Source organism: Halichoerus grypus, chromosome 15 (genome assembly GCF_964656455.1).
Source record: "Halichoerus grypus chromosome 15, mHalGry1.hap1.1, whole genome shotgun sequence".
NCBI classification, from domain to species: domain Eukaryota; kingdom Metazoa; phylum Chordata; class Mammalia; order Carnivora; family Phocidae; genus Halichoerus; species Halichoerus grypus.
In genome coordinates this window covers 48430694-48446129 of record NC_135726.1, presented here as the reverse complement: position 1 = coordinate 48446129, position 15436 = coordinate 48430694, and the positions used below count along the sequence as shown (strand labels likewise).

Here is a 15436-nt window from a genome sequence, read left to right as displayed (position 1 = left end):
ACCACAGTCAGGGGGCTGACTGGCTAAATTCAGGAACCTGGGGAAACATTTCCTTTGTTACACCTCCTTCCGCCCCCCCCCATAAAGACCACAGAGACCCGCATTTTGCACTTGGCTGATATATTTGCATAAAGCCTGGAAGAAAAAAACAGCAGGGACAGTGGTAGGCTGTGCTCACTGGCAGTAGAAATCCCACTTCTGAAAAAGAGAAAGGGAAAACAGTGGGGAGAAAAACGAGCGGTCGTACCACAAAGGATCTAGTGGTTTTAGCAAAGGCTGTGGCGACAGGGGCCAGGTTTGGCCAAACACGTGCTATGCAAATTAGGCCAGAGCTCCCTGATCTTTGCACCTCTCAATCTGACAGGGACTTAAAAATCACTCCCCATTTTACAGATAAGAAAACCGAGGCAGGGAATTTGTCCTAGCGCACACAGCTACGCTGCCAGGGCGCCAAAAGCAGGAGTATCTTTGCCAATCATCACAACCCCAGGGTCCTCCCTCTGGATCCCTGCCAGCCCCCAAGACACTCACATCTGTCTTCACATCGATTTTGCCAGGTTTCAGGGTCTGGTCCTCACGTACAACACTGCTGGGGAAATAGCCCAGGCGAGCAGCTAAATCTCCATAGTAATCTCCCTGAACCTGGAGAGGAAGAAGGCAAAGCCTGGGTCTGGGAAGATGGCAAACTTGTTCCTGCTGAAGATCATAGCACTATTCTTCCTGATCTCCAGATGGCTGGCTCCATGCTTGTCACTCAGATCTCAGCCTACAGCCACCGCAGGGAGGCCCTCCCTGACCACCTGAAGTAGCCACCCAGTCAGTGTGTATTAATTCTCAGAGGAGCACGTATTTGCTGATATTTTTTGATGGCTTGTCTCCTTCCATTAGAATAAAAGGGATCATTCGCTGTTGTATCTTCAGGGTCTGGAACAGGGCCTGGCACGATAGTGGGTGCCCCATAATGGCTCAACAAGGTGAAAACCAAGTAGATCACAATACCCCTGCCCCCCCCAAACTATTTCAGTCCACCCCCTCAAATTTTCCCTTTGGGTGGAAAATTAGGGTGTACTCCCACCCCAGCCCCATATCCTTTCCTCTTTTGTTCTCCCAAGACTCACACTGCCTCCCCAGAAGAGCCGCCCTCGGCCCTTCAGCTTGGAGAAGACATACACGACTTGGCCCCTGTGTATGGTCAGGAAACGGCAGTCGGGGGCCACGTAGTCCTGAAGGGCCACGGCCATGGAGATGGGGTCTGGGGAAGGAATAGAAGGGAATGACAGCACCCCCCAATGGGCTGGCAGCCCAAGCCCCCAGGCCCCCCAACCCCCAACTCTTACAGCTGCATTCCTCATCGGCACACAGCTTGCGGTCAGCCAGCTTGGGCATGGCGTGGCCCCCGACACTAGGCCCCGGGAAGGCAGACAGCAAAATGAGGACACCGAGGAACACCGGCAACCCAGCCATCGTGGACTCCAAGCAAGAGAGTGACCGAGGGGGAAATGGGGTCTCCAATTTCCTTCTGCCCTCCCTCTCTCCAGCAACACAAGGAAACCTGTGTTCTCAGTCCTGTCTCCGCCCTTAACCAGTCCCAAATTTCCCCCACAACCCCTAGAGGCTGCTACCCAGCCAGAACCATTTCAAGGACAGGGTGAGGGCTGCCTGCCCAAGGAAACGCCCAGATAGGCCCAAAGCAGCCCAGGCCACTCCAAGTGACAGCCACCCAGCCCCCTCAACAATCAGAGGCCCAGACAGGCAGGCTGAGATATTTAATTCCATCTTCTCTTGAGGCTGCTTGGGTACCTGGGCCCCTCCGCTGCCCCTCCAAGAACAAAAAACAGGGAGCTAGTACAGAAACTACCTTGGAATTTCCTGTGCTCAAGGACAGAACAAGGCAGCCTTTTGATCGCCAGGAACAGCCCCCACTCTCAAGAACCAAGTATTTTATGCTGGGGCTTCTGGCTAGCAATGCTCCACCATAATCCCTATTTATCTTCACAAGCCACTTCCTGACTGGGTGACCTGGCCTGAGCGATTTCTCTTCTAAGAGCCTCGCCTTACTAAAATAGGGACCAGGAAAGCTAAGTTATTTAAAGAGCACTCAGGGGGCACCTGGATGGCTCAGTTGTTAAGCATCTGCCTTCGGCTCGGGTCATGATCCCAGGGTCCTGGGATCGAGCCCCATATCGAGCCCCATATCGGGCTCCCTGCTCAGCGGGAAACCTGCTTCTCCCTCTGCCACTCCCCCTGCTTGTGTTCCCTCTCTCCCTGTCTCTCTCTGTCAAAATAAATAAGTAAAATATTAAAAAAAAAATAAAATAAAGAGCACTCAGCACTAATTTTTATCTTATTAACTCAAAGGGACACTCTACATCACCTTAAGAGGGCTGCCGTGGAAATGGCAGGGGACAGCCTTCAGAAACTTGCCCAAGGTTAGAGCCGGGGAACGGAGGGGTCAGATTTGGCTCCAGGCCCACACCCGTCACTCACTGAGTGTGGAGTTGTCTGCTGCCGAAGGTCAGGAGAAAACGGAGGGGGGATTTGAACTCAAGTCTCAACCTCTAAAACTGCGTCTCCAATAGATCCCCGTGCCCAAGGTCATTCTCCTGGGTGGCCATCTCCCGGCCTCGGGCATTCTCACCTATGGCCTCGAGTCCAAACTTTTGTAAGGGGGAAGTGGATTGGGCCGCATGGGCTTGGGGGTGGGGAAGAATTCGTCAGGGGCAAAGCCTGGACCTCAGCCATCTCCACGCACCCAATACCCAGCACCGCCACCGTGGATGGGAGAAACAGGCCTGCTCCAAAGTCACGTCTGATGATCGGCTTTCCTTGATCACCCAGGACTGTTCCGCAGCCCCACCACCCCAGTTGTTTTATCAGAACAACTGCAGTATTTGCAGTTGGCCTGTCGATTTCATTCACCACTGCGTGTCCTGTGCCAAGAAGAGCATTTAGCACGATAGGTACTCGGCAAGTATTTGCTGAGTTTATGGTGCTTCCTGGGGGCCTGACAGTGGGTGTATGTTGGCCGTGGTGGTGTGTACCAACCATGAATACCACAGGACTAACATACAGGAATTCTTCCCTTACCTGGGAAGAAAATGAAGCTTGGAGCCGGGACATCAGCTGCTCATGGGGAACAGCTAGGGGGTCCACCAGGCAGACAATAAAAACCAGGATCTACTGACCATGTGTATTTTTGAGTCAATTAAAAAAATTTCCAGGGGTGCCTGGGTGGCTCAGTTGGTTAAGCGTCTGACTTCAGCTCAGGTCATGATCTCAGGGTCCTGGGATCGAGTACCCTGTCAGGCTCCCTACTCAGCAGGGAGTCTGCTTGTCCCTCTTCCTCTGCCCCCGCTCCCCATTCTCTCTCAAATAAATAAATAAAATCTTTAAAACAAATTTTTTTTTTCCCAGAATCAGGTTTGTTAAGAGACTGCTAAAGAAGATCCCTCCTTTGATCTCCCTTCTTATCCATAGCTTCAGGTAGATTACATGACTGTCCAATCAGAAACTCCACTTCCTAGATTCCCCTGCAGCCAGGGGACTGCAGGACGTGGTTCAGCCACCTGCCCGAGGCTCCTGGCTGGCGGGTGGCCAGCAGGGAAGATTAGCGGTGTTTGAAGTGGCCACACCCTTTGTGCCTGGTCAGTGGCTTCCCATGTGGGCCGGGCACTTCCATCAGCAGCATTGGCGCCTTCCTGAAGTCCACACTGCAGCTCAATCAGAGACTGCAAACTTCAACTCAAGTGTCTCAAACCCAGGCTACCACTCCTCTATCCTTCCAATGAATTCCTGAGCACCCAGTTCCCTTCCTTTTCTTCCTGAAGTATCTAGCGTGGTTTCTAGGGACTGTTGCTACGACAGAAGGCATTTTTGTGAAGATTCAAAAAAGGCGAAGAAAAACCTTTCTTAACACTATCAAGTTAGAAAAAACATACGAATCTACAAAGTAAATAGTGCCCCCTTAAAGGTGGGTGGCATCCTTGTGTAGTACACAACCTGCCCAACTGCACATGGCAGCCTGGGTTTCAATTTCCTGCTCTGAATGCTGATGGAGACAAAACAGAAATTTTTCCAAACTAGTAAAGATGCCTGAAGCTTAGACAAAGTTACTACATTATTCTGTGTTTTCCCAAGGCTGCAAACCCCAGCATGCTAAGAGATCCAAACACCCAGAATATTCTGATGTGCAAGAAAAGGCGGCACAGACGACAAGAAAATAAAAACGACAAATGGTTGTGAAAAACCGAACCTCAAAAAAAAACCATTTTAATTCCAACCTAACAGCGCCAGGTGCAATGTCTGGGGACAGACTCTGGGTACAATGCTGTGTGGCGACCACTCACTCACACACGGCTCTGAGAAGGCCCCCGAGGGGGACTTACCTTCAGGGGGCTGAGCCAAGGGGGGGAAGGGGTGGCCCCAGAACAGGGGGCAGGGGCAGGCAGGGGGAAAAGGTGCTACTTCTTGGCAAAGGAGATCTTCATGGCATTGTTCTGGGTGATCTTGAAGCCCTGCAGTGCGTCACGAGCAGCCCCTGCCTGAACCTCATTGTCAAACTCCACAAAGGCGATGTCGTGCCGCCCGGGGACCAGTCGGACCTCCTTGAAGCCAGGGAACCTGAAAGAAGGGAAGAAACCTCAGGGATCCAGACTTGGTGTCTCCCCCGAAATGTTCTGGCATCGGGAGCCTAGAGACCAGGGATACTGCTACACATCCTACAATGCACAGTAAGAAAGGATTATCCAGCCCCAGATGCACACAGTGTGAAGCTGAGGAACCCTAACATAAATAAGTACACACAATGTAAACGTGTCATTTAAGGAAATATTTTAACATGAACACCCATGCCTATGCAACCACAACTTAAATCAAGAAACAGGACACACAGGAGGGCCTGGGTGGCTCAGTCGTTAAGCGTCTGCCTTGGGCTCAGGTCATGATCCCAGGGTCCTGGGATCAAGCCCCGGATTGGGCTCCCTGCTCAGTCGGGAGTCTGCTTCTCCCTCTCCCTCTGCCCCTCCCCCTGCCTGGGCGCACTCTCTCTGTCTCAAATAAAATCTTTGAAAAATAAAAAAATAAAAAAAAACAGAACACTGCCCCCATGTCCTTCCCCAATCATAACCCACCCACCCCGTTCCAGAAATAAACACTACCCTGACTTTTTATGATCTGCTGTTTCTCTCATTTCCCCCTTGTCTTCCCTAACTTCCTTCCCCATTGGGCAACCATCCTCATGCGTGCTGGGTACACTTTCTTCTGCCGCCGCTCTTACAAAGTACGTATTGTTTTACAGAAGGATATACGTGTGATATTGTTTTTTTCTGTCTTACGGAGTTTCTCAAAATTCCCTGTCGTGTTACAAAGAACCATCCGTGCTGCTCTATTCTTCCAACTGCCCCAGAGCAGGTCATGGCGAGTAGCGCGTCTGACCCTCTCCCTCTTCCCCAGGCTGGCTCCAACTCCCCACCACCCGGAGGAATGAGGTCCATCCACATCCCTTGGGACTCACCTTAAGAGTATCTTTAGGATATTAAGATTAGAAGCAGGGTCACCAGGTGAGCACATACCCCCTGCTTCACTGAACGCAACAGCCATAGTGGTTACACCCCATTACCAGCACATGAGGTTTCAATCATCCCCATCTCCCACCAACGCAGTTTGATTTTGCAGCCGATTTGGGCCTCTAGCCAGTGCTCGATGCCACCTTGCCGTTATTTTATACACACCAAGCACTTTTCTGATTTCGAGGCTGGAAAGGAGGCCCAGGGACTCCCCCACCCCTCAGGAAGTCGAGGAAGGTCTCGCACTGCTATACCCTAAGCTTGCCACTACCATACCTCCTCAGGCTGTGGGCCTGGCCTCAGTTTCCACCTTTTAGGCCTCTAGTCACTGTCCTGCCTGCAAATCCTAAGCAGGCTCAGGGCTGCACAGCAGAACTCCGAGGCCTGGCCCCATGGTGCCATCTCCTGGCCATTGCCCTCTGGCCCCTGCAAAGCTACTGGCCCCACTTACTGGTTGAAAAGCATGGACAGCATGAGCTCGTTGGTCTCCTCGGGCAAGTTGGTGAGGAATAAGATGTGATTTGGTGGATTTTCTGAAAGCTGCAAGGAAGTGACAGAGCCCATGAGTCTAGGGGTACCTAGTGCCTTCCTGTTTCCCACCCCCACCCCGCTTGAATTCTTTCTGCCCCCTTCACCTGACATCGCTGATGTTGCCTGTCTACGCCACCTTGCCCCCACCAGCCTACAAGCCACTAAGAGCCCTGCTGTATCCAGCAGCGGGTGCTCCGCAGAAGTTCACCGAATCAAACCAGGGTCTGGTCGCCGCTCCAGCCTCACCCTGACCGAAGCTCCTCCAACAATCCCTCTCTTTCCCTCCAACAGAGCCCCAACCCGTCCCTTTCTATTCCCATGTTCTAGCTGTTTATGGGACCCCAGGAGAAGGAGACACTTACAGGCTGGGCAGGCGGCATCTGTCCCGGCATAAGCTGCTGCGGGGGCATGGCCCCTGGCGGGATCTGGCCAGGAGCCAGGCCTGGAGGTGGGATCATGCCAGGAGGCGGCATGTAGGGAGGCTGGCCAGGCATGTGGTGCATGATGCGGGGCGCCTGGGTCATCGGGGGCATGCCCTGCGGAGAGACGGAGGGCAGGGCTGAGCGGGGCGGGTTTGGTGTCAGCAGGAGGCAGAGCGGACCAGAGGGTGTCAGGAGATCCAGGGTGTGAAAGACACAGGGGACAGAGCCCAAGGCACCCATGGAGACAAAGGTCACCCGAAGGAAAATGGATGGAGCAAAACTGACCCAGGCTCAAGGCGGATATCAAACTAGAAACTTAAAAAAAAAATTTTTTTTAACGTAGAAAAACTAACCAACGTGACCCAACTGTTCATCACTATAGGAAAAAAAAAAAAAAAAAAAAGACTGGAAAATGCTAATGACTGTTAACAAAAGAAGTGGAAGTAAACACTGTAATGAGCAGTTATACTTTTCCTTGGGAAGGGGGGGAGAAAAGAGACCTACAGCGAAAAGAGGAACAGAGAGCGGAAGGCGGAGATGGACAGGGCTGGACAGGGCAGATGTGGAGCGAAATGGAAGGGAGCCAGCCCGAAGGCACGCAGCTCATGCCCCCAGGGGAGACGGGGCGGCCAGGGGCGCGGGAACCACAGCTGAGGACTCAAAGGTAGACAAAAAGCTGGGTGCAGAAAAGGGAATTGGGTAAGAAGAGGGAAGCTGGGCAGGAACCCCGGGCCCGCTGGTGACGCCAGACAGAAAGTGACCTGGCACTGGTGAAAGCCGGACAAACAGTGTGTGACCCGGGCAGAAAAGCCAACGTGGAGACCCAGCAGTAAGGAACAGATGCAATTCGCCTAGCTCTTCTGAAGTACTTCGTGCTTTCTCGATTCTATTTAGAAAACAGGGCGTTTCTACTTCTCGGGCCCTCACAAAGGTCATGAAGAGATTTTCCTGTTTCTTTCTAGAAGCTTTATTGTTTTAGCTGTCACATTGAGGTCTACGATTCATCTCAAATTAACTTATATAGCTGAAGTAAGACTAATTCTTTGCCTCACAGACATTCAATTCATCCATTTATTAGCAAAAAAAAAAAAAAAGTCCTTTCACCACTGGACCTCGATGGAGCCTTCACCGGCTGAGAAACCATGCCTATGTGGACCTATTTCTGGACTCTCTTCTGCCACCTGGTCCATCTCCATCCCCTTAGGCCAATGTCACATTATCTTGACGCCTACAGCGGGCCTCCCAGCTTCATTCTCCTTACCTGCCTTGCCTTGCCTTTCCACAGCCCTGTGGAAATGGACAGCCAATGTCCCCAAAATTCCTGCTGGCATTTTGATCGGAATTGTGTTGAGTGTTAGGCCAATCTGGAGGACTGGCATCTTAAGTTTTGAGTCGCCTATCCATTTGCTGAATTCACCTCCCATTTCTCTCAGTGAAATGTTCTATACTTTTAGTAGGTGGTTTTTGCACACCTTTCATTGGATTTAATCCTGAGCTATTTTAAAATTTGGAATCTACTTGTTTGTTGCTAGCACAGAGAAATAAAACTGACTTCTTCCACACTGACCTTCTCTCTGGTGAGCCTGATAAATTAAATTCACTAATTAATCCAAAAAAGTTGGTTCGTGGCTTCCTCTGGATTTTCTGCATAGACATTAAGACATAGACAACAAGATTAAGGTCAAGGGGAGAAAGAAACCAAGGGACAGAGACACAGAGAAAGAAAGCTCCTGAAAAAGCTGGGGAAGCACAGAGGCATTTCCAAGTGCAGAGTCCATCACCCAAGTGCAGAGTCCATCACCCAAGTGCGCAATCCCTCAGAGAGAGGCACACAAGTTCTGGAAGGAAATGGAAAGGGAGGGGGCCAGAACCCCAAGGAGAGACCTCCCCCACCCATTGTGCCCACATGCCAGGCCACAAGGCTAAGGCAGGCCTGATGGGGAGTGGGCATCATCTCTGAGCCCTGGCTTACCGGGACAGGTCCCTGGACAGCCCCCACCACGGGGGCGGCTGCCCCACCCTGTACGGCCTTCTTGGCCGCTGGGGTCTCCTGGCTCTTGGGCTTCCTCTTCTCCCGCTTGCGGTCCCGCTCCACGAAGGTGCCCTTCATCTTGGCAATGATATCCGAGTCAGTCTTGGCATACTGAATGCGCTGCCAAACAGAGAGCAGAAGGGTGAAGAGCATCGATCTCAAAGCCAAATTGCCTGGGTGCAAAAGCAGACCTGTACCAGAGGCTCAGTGAGTAAGGTTATGGAAATCCCTTGGCCTCAACGTCCTCATCTGTAAAATGGGGACTGTGGAAATTTCCCACTTGAAAGGATGACTGTAAGGACTAAATGAGCTTAAGTGCTTGGAATAGTCGCTGGCACGCATGAGGTGTTTGGTTAGTGGGTTGCTGTGATTCTGAAGGGAAGATGCGACAGTCCTGAGCATCGGGCCAAAGGCAGAAGCTCAAGAAAATAGGGCCAGGACAGGAACACTATGCAGGGGGGTTCCAATCACACAAGAGTTTAGACCCCCAGGCTAAAGCTCATGCTCAGCGGTCTATGGAGAACCTCTCTTCTGGGGGTACAGCCCACAAAGGCCCCTGCCCTCATGCTGTACGCGGTGAGAAAGACACGATGAAAAAGATTAAAAAGTGGCCGACTCAGAGCATGCGACTCTCAATCTCAGGGTTGCGAGTTCAAGCCCCAGGTTGGGCGTGAAGCCTACTTAAAAAAAAAAAAAGAAAAAGGAAAGAAAAAAAAAGGTAAGAATCAAAAATTTCAGAGTGTGGCTAAGAGAGGCCTCCGTGAAGTGACACTGGGGTAGAGACAGAGAGGAAGATCTAGGAAACAAGCGTTCTACCAAAGGGAACAGTGGACAAGGTGTGCGGCATGTTCAAGATCAACGGGGATGAGGAGGCAGGAGTTTGGGTTTTTTCCCTGGGAAAAGCTGGGAGCCATGGAGTGTCCCAAGCAGGGAGTGAGGACATTTCCCGGGTGTGCTGGAAGCAGCCCTGGGACTGCACATGGAGAAGAGCCTGTGGGGAGCAGGGGTCCAAGCAGAGACCAGGAAAGCCACAGGGGAGGAGGAAGCAGGCAGCGGCAGAGGTTCCGAAGGCAGGCCTGACAGACTCCCTCACAGAACTCACTCTCACGTGAGTGTCTGAAATGCTCCGCGCGGTGATCTGGGGAGCAGGGGAGGAGGATCAACACGGTAACACTATGATCTTTATACTTCAAGAGCGAGTTCCCAGCTGTTCCAGAAAAGCAATGGAAGATGCACTAAGTCTGGGCTCACACCCAGAGGTGAGAGCAGGCACATCCGGGCCCCCTCCACACGACGGTAGGGTTCCAGGCTACCCCACGGCTCCCGGGGCCCACTGTCTTCCACGGGAGGTGACCCGCCTGGGACCTGGACACACCAGCATTTGCTGTTCCCTCCCCAAGGGAGTTGGTTCAAGGAGGCACAGTCCCATCAGGTGAAACTCCACTGATCGAGGGATACGGAAAAAGGCCCCAGGAACCAAAGATGGCTGCCAGTGATACGGCAGGAATGCTAGTTCAGGGCGGGAACTTTAAGCCATTCCCCACCGCCCAGAATGCAGCCCCGCTGGCTGTCCACTTGGTCTCTTAAACCCCTGCAACCCACCCATTTCTACCCATTCATGGCCCCCACCCTGGTCCTGGCTGGGGCTCCCTCACACCCAGCCTCCCCTAACTTCCCGCCTCTAATTCACTCTCCCCAACCGCCAGAGGCATCTCCCTAAACCCTTCCATGGCTCCCAAGCACCCCCACCCCACACCCACCCTTCGCTCCAGCCAAACCGACTTGACCCACGTCCTCAACTACAAATGCTCCCAGTTATCTAACACTTTCTCCCCCCCCTCCCCCAGCTAGTCCTTCTCCTTTGAGCCTCACATCCAGAAAGCCTTCTCTGAACCCCCAGACTGGGTGAAGTGCCTCTCCTAAGCTCCCCCAAGATCTGTGCACTTCCCCTATCCCAGCCCTGGCCCCTCTGGGTCGTCACCATCTGGGGTCTGAAAGGGCAGGGCTGGGGGCTCCCTCGGTCACTGGGCGCCCCCACCCCCCACCCGCCCTAGTACAAAGAACAGTGAACGCTGACCAACAGCCAGAGAGATTCCTGACTTTAGGGGACCGGACTACGAGTGCCAGGAGGTCCAGACCCACCCAGTCTGCCACGGCACTCACCATGGGCTTGTCGTAGAAGGGGAAACCCTGCATGGAGCGCAGGGCGTTGGTGGCGCTGCTGACCTCCTTGAAAATGACAAAGGCCTGGCCCCTCATCTTCAGGCTCCGGGAAACCAGGATATCCAGGATCTGGCCAAACTGGGAGAAGATGGCATAGAGGGACTTCTTCAGCTCTGCAGGGGGAGGAAGGGAAGGCCCATGGGTGACTGGAGGTCTTGGTACCTTGTCCTGGGGGCTGAGTTCCTTTTTCAGAGCCGAGCGAGGCCCAGAAGGGAAACCATCGGCCCCCTGACACGCTGCCACAGGTCAGGAACCCCTCAAGGGCCAGCAATGCCAGCAGGGGTGGGTTGTGGGCGCTCCTCTGAGAGCATGGAGGGTACGGGTACCTCCTGCTGGATGAAGAACAGGAGGCCCACGTAACAAAGGGCCCATGACAAATGCTCGATAAATGTGAGCGTGCTTTTCCCCGTCACCAGCACCTTGACCCAGGCCTGTGTGAGGTGGCCCTGGCCAACCTCTCCAACCTGGTCCCCCACCTTCCACCCCACCGCCCCTATCTCCAGTCACACTGGCCTCATAGCCCTTTCCCGGGCCAGTACACGGATGCTGCCCCAGGACCTTTGCCCCGGCTGCTGCCTCCACCACAAGGACCTTTCTCCTGATGTGTACACCGCTGCCTCCTTCTAGTCACCCAGCTCTCAGTAAAAGTGTTCCCACTTCAGAGGCCGCCCCCGACCATCCTGTCTTAACAGAGGTGCCCCGTTGTCACTCTCCCCACTCCTTGCACCCTACTTGCTTTTCCTTCGCGGTATTTCCCACCTCCTGACCTCACATTTGCTTCCTTGTTTGGCTATCCTTAACTACAAGCCCCTCCAGTTGGCTTACTGCAGTGGCCCCAGGCTCAGTGCAGATTCTAGCACCCAGGCTTCACCAAGAACATCTGCATGAAGAAAGAGACCACTAAATGTTTTACGGAAAAAACTTCACTAAGTTCTCACCACCACTTCGTGAGACAGCGACCGGAACGGTCTCAATTTTACGAACAGGAAAACAGGCACTCAGAGGATTCATTGCTGGCTCAGGAGGAGTGCCCTGAAGGTACTGGGAAGAAGCTACACAGCGGGGACCGGGACCCAAGTCCATCTGAACCCCATGCCACCGTATCTCACAAACAAACTACCACACCTGACAGAAAAAAAACAATCTTATGCAAAGAAGGCATCTGAGGGACGCCTGGGGGACTCACTCAGTTGGGGGTCTACCTTCGGCTCAGGTCATTATCCCAGGGTCTGGGATTGAGCCCCACATCAGGCTCTCTGCTCAGCGGGGAGCCTGCTTCTCCCTCTCTCTGCCTGCCACTCCCCCTGCTTGTGCTCTCTGACAAATAAAATCCTTAAAAAAACAACAACAAAAAACAAAACAAAGGAGGCATCTGAGCTGAAGACACCTGCTGAAAGACTAGGTGAGGGAAGAAAAGAAAATAGTGAGGTAAAGAGGGAAGCAAAATGTGTTTTGGCAAAATTTGCCAAAAATTCTCCTGATGCCATTTCTGGTGTTTCTCTCCACCCCCATGAACCCAGTTTGGGCCTCAGTCATTCCCCTGGACTCTGGGCCTCTCTCCCTTCTCGCCCACTCAAGTTCACCCTCCATACGTTGTCCTCACATCAGACTGTGTCCCTCGCCTGGCTCCCTGATGGCCTCAGGACAAAGTCTAACGGCCCACCCGCCCACAAGATCCCACAAACCATCAGTGCACTGCTCACTGTGTCACCAGCCTCAGTCACACAAACTGCTTGTCGTTTCCAGAATGGCCCGGGCTCTCTTCTGCCACTAGACATCTGCACATGTTGGTCCAGGTTCGGAACACTCTTCTCCCTCACCACGACATATACACTGTGCTTCCCCTACCTGGAAGGCTTCTCTGAAATGTCTCCTCTTCTATGAGAGAGAACAAACCCCTCTGTCGGGATGCCCCATCCCAGTCCTGACCACTCTGCTTATGCTTCCCCAATCACGGCCCTGGCTACTCTGGGCTACCGCTGTCTGGAAGCAGGTCTGCCTTCCCCACTGGACTGTGGCCCCATGAAGGCAGGACCAGGACTGTCTGTCACCAGTGTTTCCCCAGCACCACAGAGTACTGGCTGGGCACGATACTCTAAAGGCACAAGGGGATTTACATGGCTTGTCTGGTTTTCTTCAACAGCTCAAACTTAATTCCGGCAAACTCCTTTGGTTCTCCCCAAGAATTTTCTCCACCCCCGCCAGAATTTTCTTTTTTCTTTTTTTTTTTTAAGATTTTATTTATTTATTTGACACAGAGAGAGTGTACAAACAGGGGGAGCGGCGGGCAGAGGGAGAGGGAGAAGCAGGCTCCCCACTGAGCAAGGAGCCTGATGCGGGGCTCGATCCCAGGACCCTGGGATCATGACCTGAGCCGAAGGCAGACGCTTAACCGACTGAGCCACCCAGGCGCCCCCAACCCAAGAATTTTCTTAAGGGGATAATAAGCGATAAATTTTATCCAGCCCTTACTAACGACTGGATACCATAAAAGGAAGCACTGCATGGATGTTTGGCTAATGTAATCCATGTAACATCCATGCAAAGAAAGTACTAGGGCTTTGTTCAATTTTCAAATATAGAAAATGAAACTCAATAAAGGTGATAAAGAAAATGGAAAAATACGTCCAATGTCAAGAATAGAGTTCTTGGGCGCCTGGGTGGCTCAGTTGGTTAGGCGACTGCCTTCGGCTCAGGTCATGATCCTGGAGTCCCGGGATCGAGTCCCGCATCGGGCTCCCTGCTCAGCGGGGAGCCTGCTTCTCCCTCTGACCCTCCCCCCCTCTCATGTACTCTCTCTCTCTCTCATTCTCGCTCTCTCAAATAAATAAATAAATTAAAAAAAAAAAAAAAAGAATAGAGTTCTGGGCGCCTGGGTGGCTCAGTCGTTAAGCGTCTGCCTTCGCCTCAGGTCATGATCCCAGGGTCCTGGGATCAAGCCCCACATCGGGCTCCCTGCTCAGCGGGAAGCCTGCTTCTCCCTCTCCCACTCTCCCTACTTGTGTTCCCTCTCTCGCTGTCTCTCTCTGTCAAATAAATAAATAAAATCTTAAAAAAAAAAAAAAAAAAAAAGAATAGAGTTCTTAAGCAGAATTCCACACTGGTGGCCTCAACCACTTTACCTTGTTGTGTGACCCTGGGCAAGTCACATCACCTGAGTCTGATTCCTAATCTGAGACTCCTTCCTGAAATATTGTTGTGAGAATTTAACTTAATAAAGATGTACATATCAGTACCTGATGATGGTGTTAACCATCTTACTCTTACTTCATTTCCTTTTTGAAATCAAACACCTCCACAGTGGGCCGATCACTGAGTACAGGACGGGGACCAAGACCATCCCAGCGCTTACTCTCATGGAGCTCACACACCAGTGCAGACAACCCCGTAACAGCCCAGAACCATCAGGGCTTGAGCGGGACATGTCCAGGGCCTCTGGGAAGTCAGAGGCAGGCACCTGAGGGGAAAGGGGACGCCGAAGGGTTCTTGGAGGAGTCCTGTGAGCTGAAACCTTCAAAGACGAACAACAGTGACCAGGCTGATGGCCAGAGTACAAGATGGACTGGAGGCGCGTTAAAGACACAGGAAGCAGTGTGTGCAAAGGCTGAAGGATTAACTGACGGTTTGGCTGGAGAAAGCGAAGGAAGAGAAGTGAATGCGGGGTATGCAAGAGGGGGCCGGCTCGTGCGAGGTAACCTGGAGTCTGGACTATCCCCAGAACTCACCATCCTTCTTGATCTTCTCGTTGAGGTTGTTGATATAAATAGTGTGGTTGGGGCGGGTCTCGGGAACTGCCATGGAGATAGATGCCGAGGTAGAGCTGAAAGAAGGAAAAAAGGTAACTTCAGCCCTGGGTTTCTCCAAATCCTCTGCCCCAAAACGGGCTTAACGGGCTGCTCAGGGATCTTCCTTCCAGGAGGAAGTCGGGAGAGGCGGGAAGGAGGCACAGCTTGGAAAACAAAGCGAAAGCTGGACAGCTTCTGCTCCCCGCGTGGTAGAGGGAGATCTCGAGAGGTTTACTACGAGTCCCAAGATGCTCTACGCGACCCAGTAGGCGGAGCGTCCTAAGTGGCGAACCCCATTGGCCCACGAGCTCAAAGGACGGCCCAGCAGAAAAAAACCCGGATGTAGGAGTCAGTTAAGGAAAGACACGACTGAGGCGCCCTAACCTCGCGCAGCGGGAAGATAGTTTCCCCACACGAGGCGCGAGAAGGCCCAGGCGGCAAGCGCTCCGCTCGCCCGGCGCCGATGGCCGCCGTTGCCCGAGATTACTCACCAACAGAGCCGCAGCTCCTGCAAGAGTCACCGCCTACGTTTCTGAGAGCCGACTACCAAAGCTTCCTCTCCTGGTCCCGCCTTTATCTTTCTGCAAGCCAATCCCGCGCGGAAACTCAGTACCTTGACCAATCAGAGTCAGTCGCGCCCCTGGACCCAAACCTTGCCAATCAAAAACGACATTTGGGTTCCCGCCTCGGCTGAAAAACCCCGCCCGACCCGGCACTGAGGGTCTACGGACCAATCAGCGAAGGCCGCGGCCCCTCACGCACTTCATGCCAATGGAGAAGCCGCTCGCGCTTCAGTCTCTTCCGGGGGGGCGGTCCTTTAAAATCCTCTCCTCCCCACCCCACCGCCCCGCCTTCTCTCATCACGTGACGCTATGGGGG

General features: G+C 52.9%; 2 protein-coding genes across 3 annotated transcripts; both read right to left on the bottom strand.

Annotated features, from left to right (window-relative positions):
* Positions 1-103: 103 nt before the first annotated feature.
* On the bottom strand, positions 104-4200 carry MIA (MIA SH3 domain containing). 2 transcript variants are annotated; one of them, XM_078063405.1, is made up of 4 exons: positions 1338-4200; positions 1119-1252; positions 532-642; positions 104-198 (listed from the first exon to the last, which is right to left on the bottom strand). In XM_078063405.1, the coding sequence occupies exons 1-4, from the start codon at positions 1462-1464 to the stop codon at positions 175-177; spliced, it is 396 nt and encodes a 131-aa protein (XP_077919531.1). In that variant the 5' UTR covers positions 1465-4200; the 3' UTR covers positions 104-174. The 2 variants fall into 2 exon arrangements, with proteins under 2 accessions (XP_077919531.1, XP_077919530.1); XM_078063404.1 differs by having other exon boundaries at positions 104-642.
* A 53-nt stretch (positions 4201-4253) lies between these two features.
* SNRPA (small nuclear ribonucleoprotein polypeptide A) lies at positions 4254-15188 on the bottom strand. The gene is made up of 7 exons (XM_036095018.2): positions 15049-15188; positions 14498-14592; positions 10713-10885; positions 8490-8669; positions 6458-6631; positions 6016-6104; positions 4254-4620 (listed from the first exon to the last, which is right to left on the bottom strand). Exons 2-7 carry the CDS (start codon positions 14568-14570, stop codon positions 4461-4463), a joined length of 849 nt encoding a protein of 282 aa, XP_035950911.1. The 5' UTR covers positions 14571-14592; positions 15049-15188; the 3' UTR covers positions 4254-4460.
* Positions 15189-15436: the final 248 nt, after the last annotated feature.

What these genes read in the sequence shown, in the direction of transcription:
- SNRPA (XM_036095018.2), bottom strand. Translation starts at nt 14,570, where the DNA reads ATGGCAGTTCCCGAGACCCGCCCCAACCACACTATTTATATCAACAAC. An exon ending in CCTTCTACGACAAGCCCATG is followed by an intron (nt 8,670 to 10,712) that starts GTGAGTGCCGTG and finishes TCTGTTTGGCAG; the next exon opens with CGCATTCAGTATGCCAAGAC. An exon ending in AGATGCCGCCTGCCCAGCCT is followed by an intron (nt 6,105 to 6,457) that starts GTAAGTGTCTCC and finishes ACTTCCTTGCAG; the next exon opens with CTTTCAGAAAATCCACCAAA.
- MIA (XM_078063404.1), bottom strand. Translation starts at nt 1,464, where the DNA reads ATGGCTGGGTTGCCGGTGTTCCTCGGTGTCCTCATTTTGCTGTCTGCC. An exon ending in TGCCGATGAGGAATGCAGCT is followed by an intron (nt 1,253 to 1,337) that starts GTAAGAGTTGGG and finishes TTCCTTCCCCAG; the next exon opens with ACCCCATCTCCATGGCCGTG. An exon ending in GGCTCTTCTGGGGAGGCAGT is followed by an intron (nt 643 to 1,118) that starts GTGAGTCTTGGG and finishes CTTCCTCTCCAG; the next exon opens with GTTCAGGGAGATTACTATGG.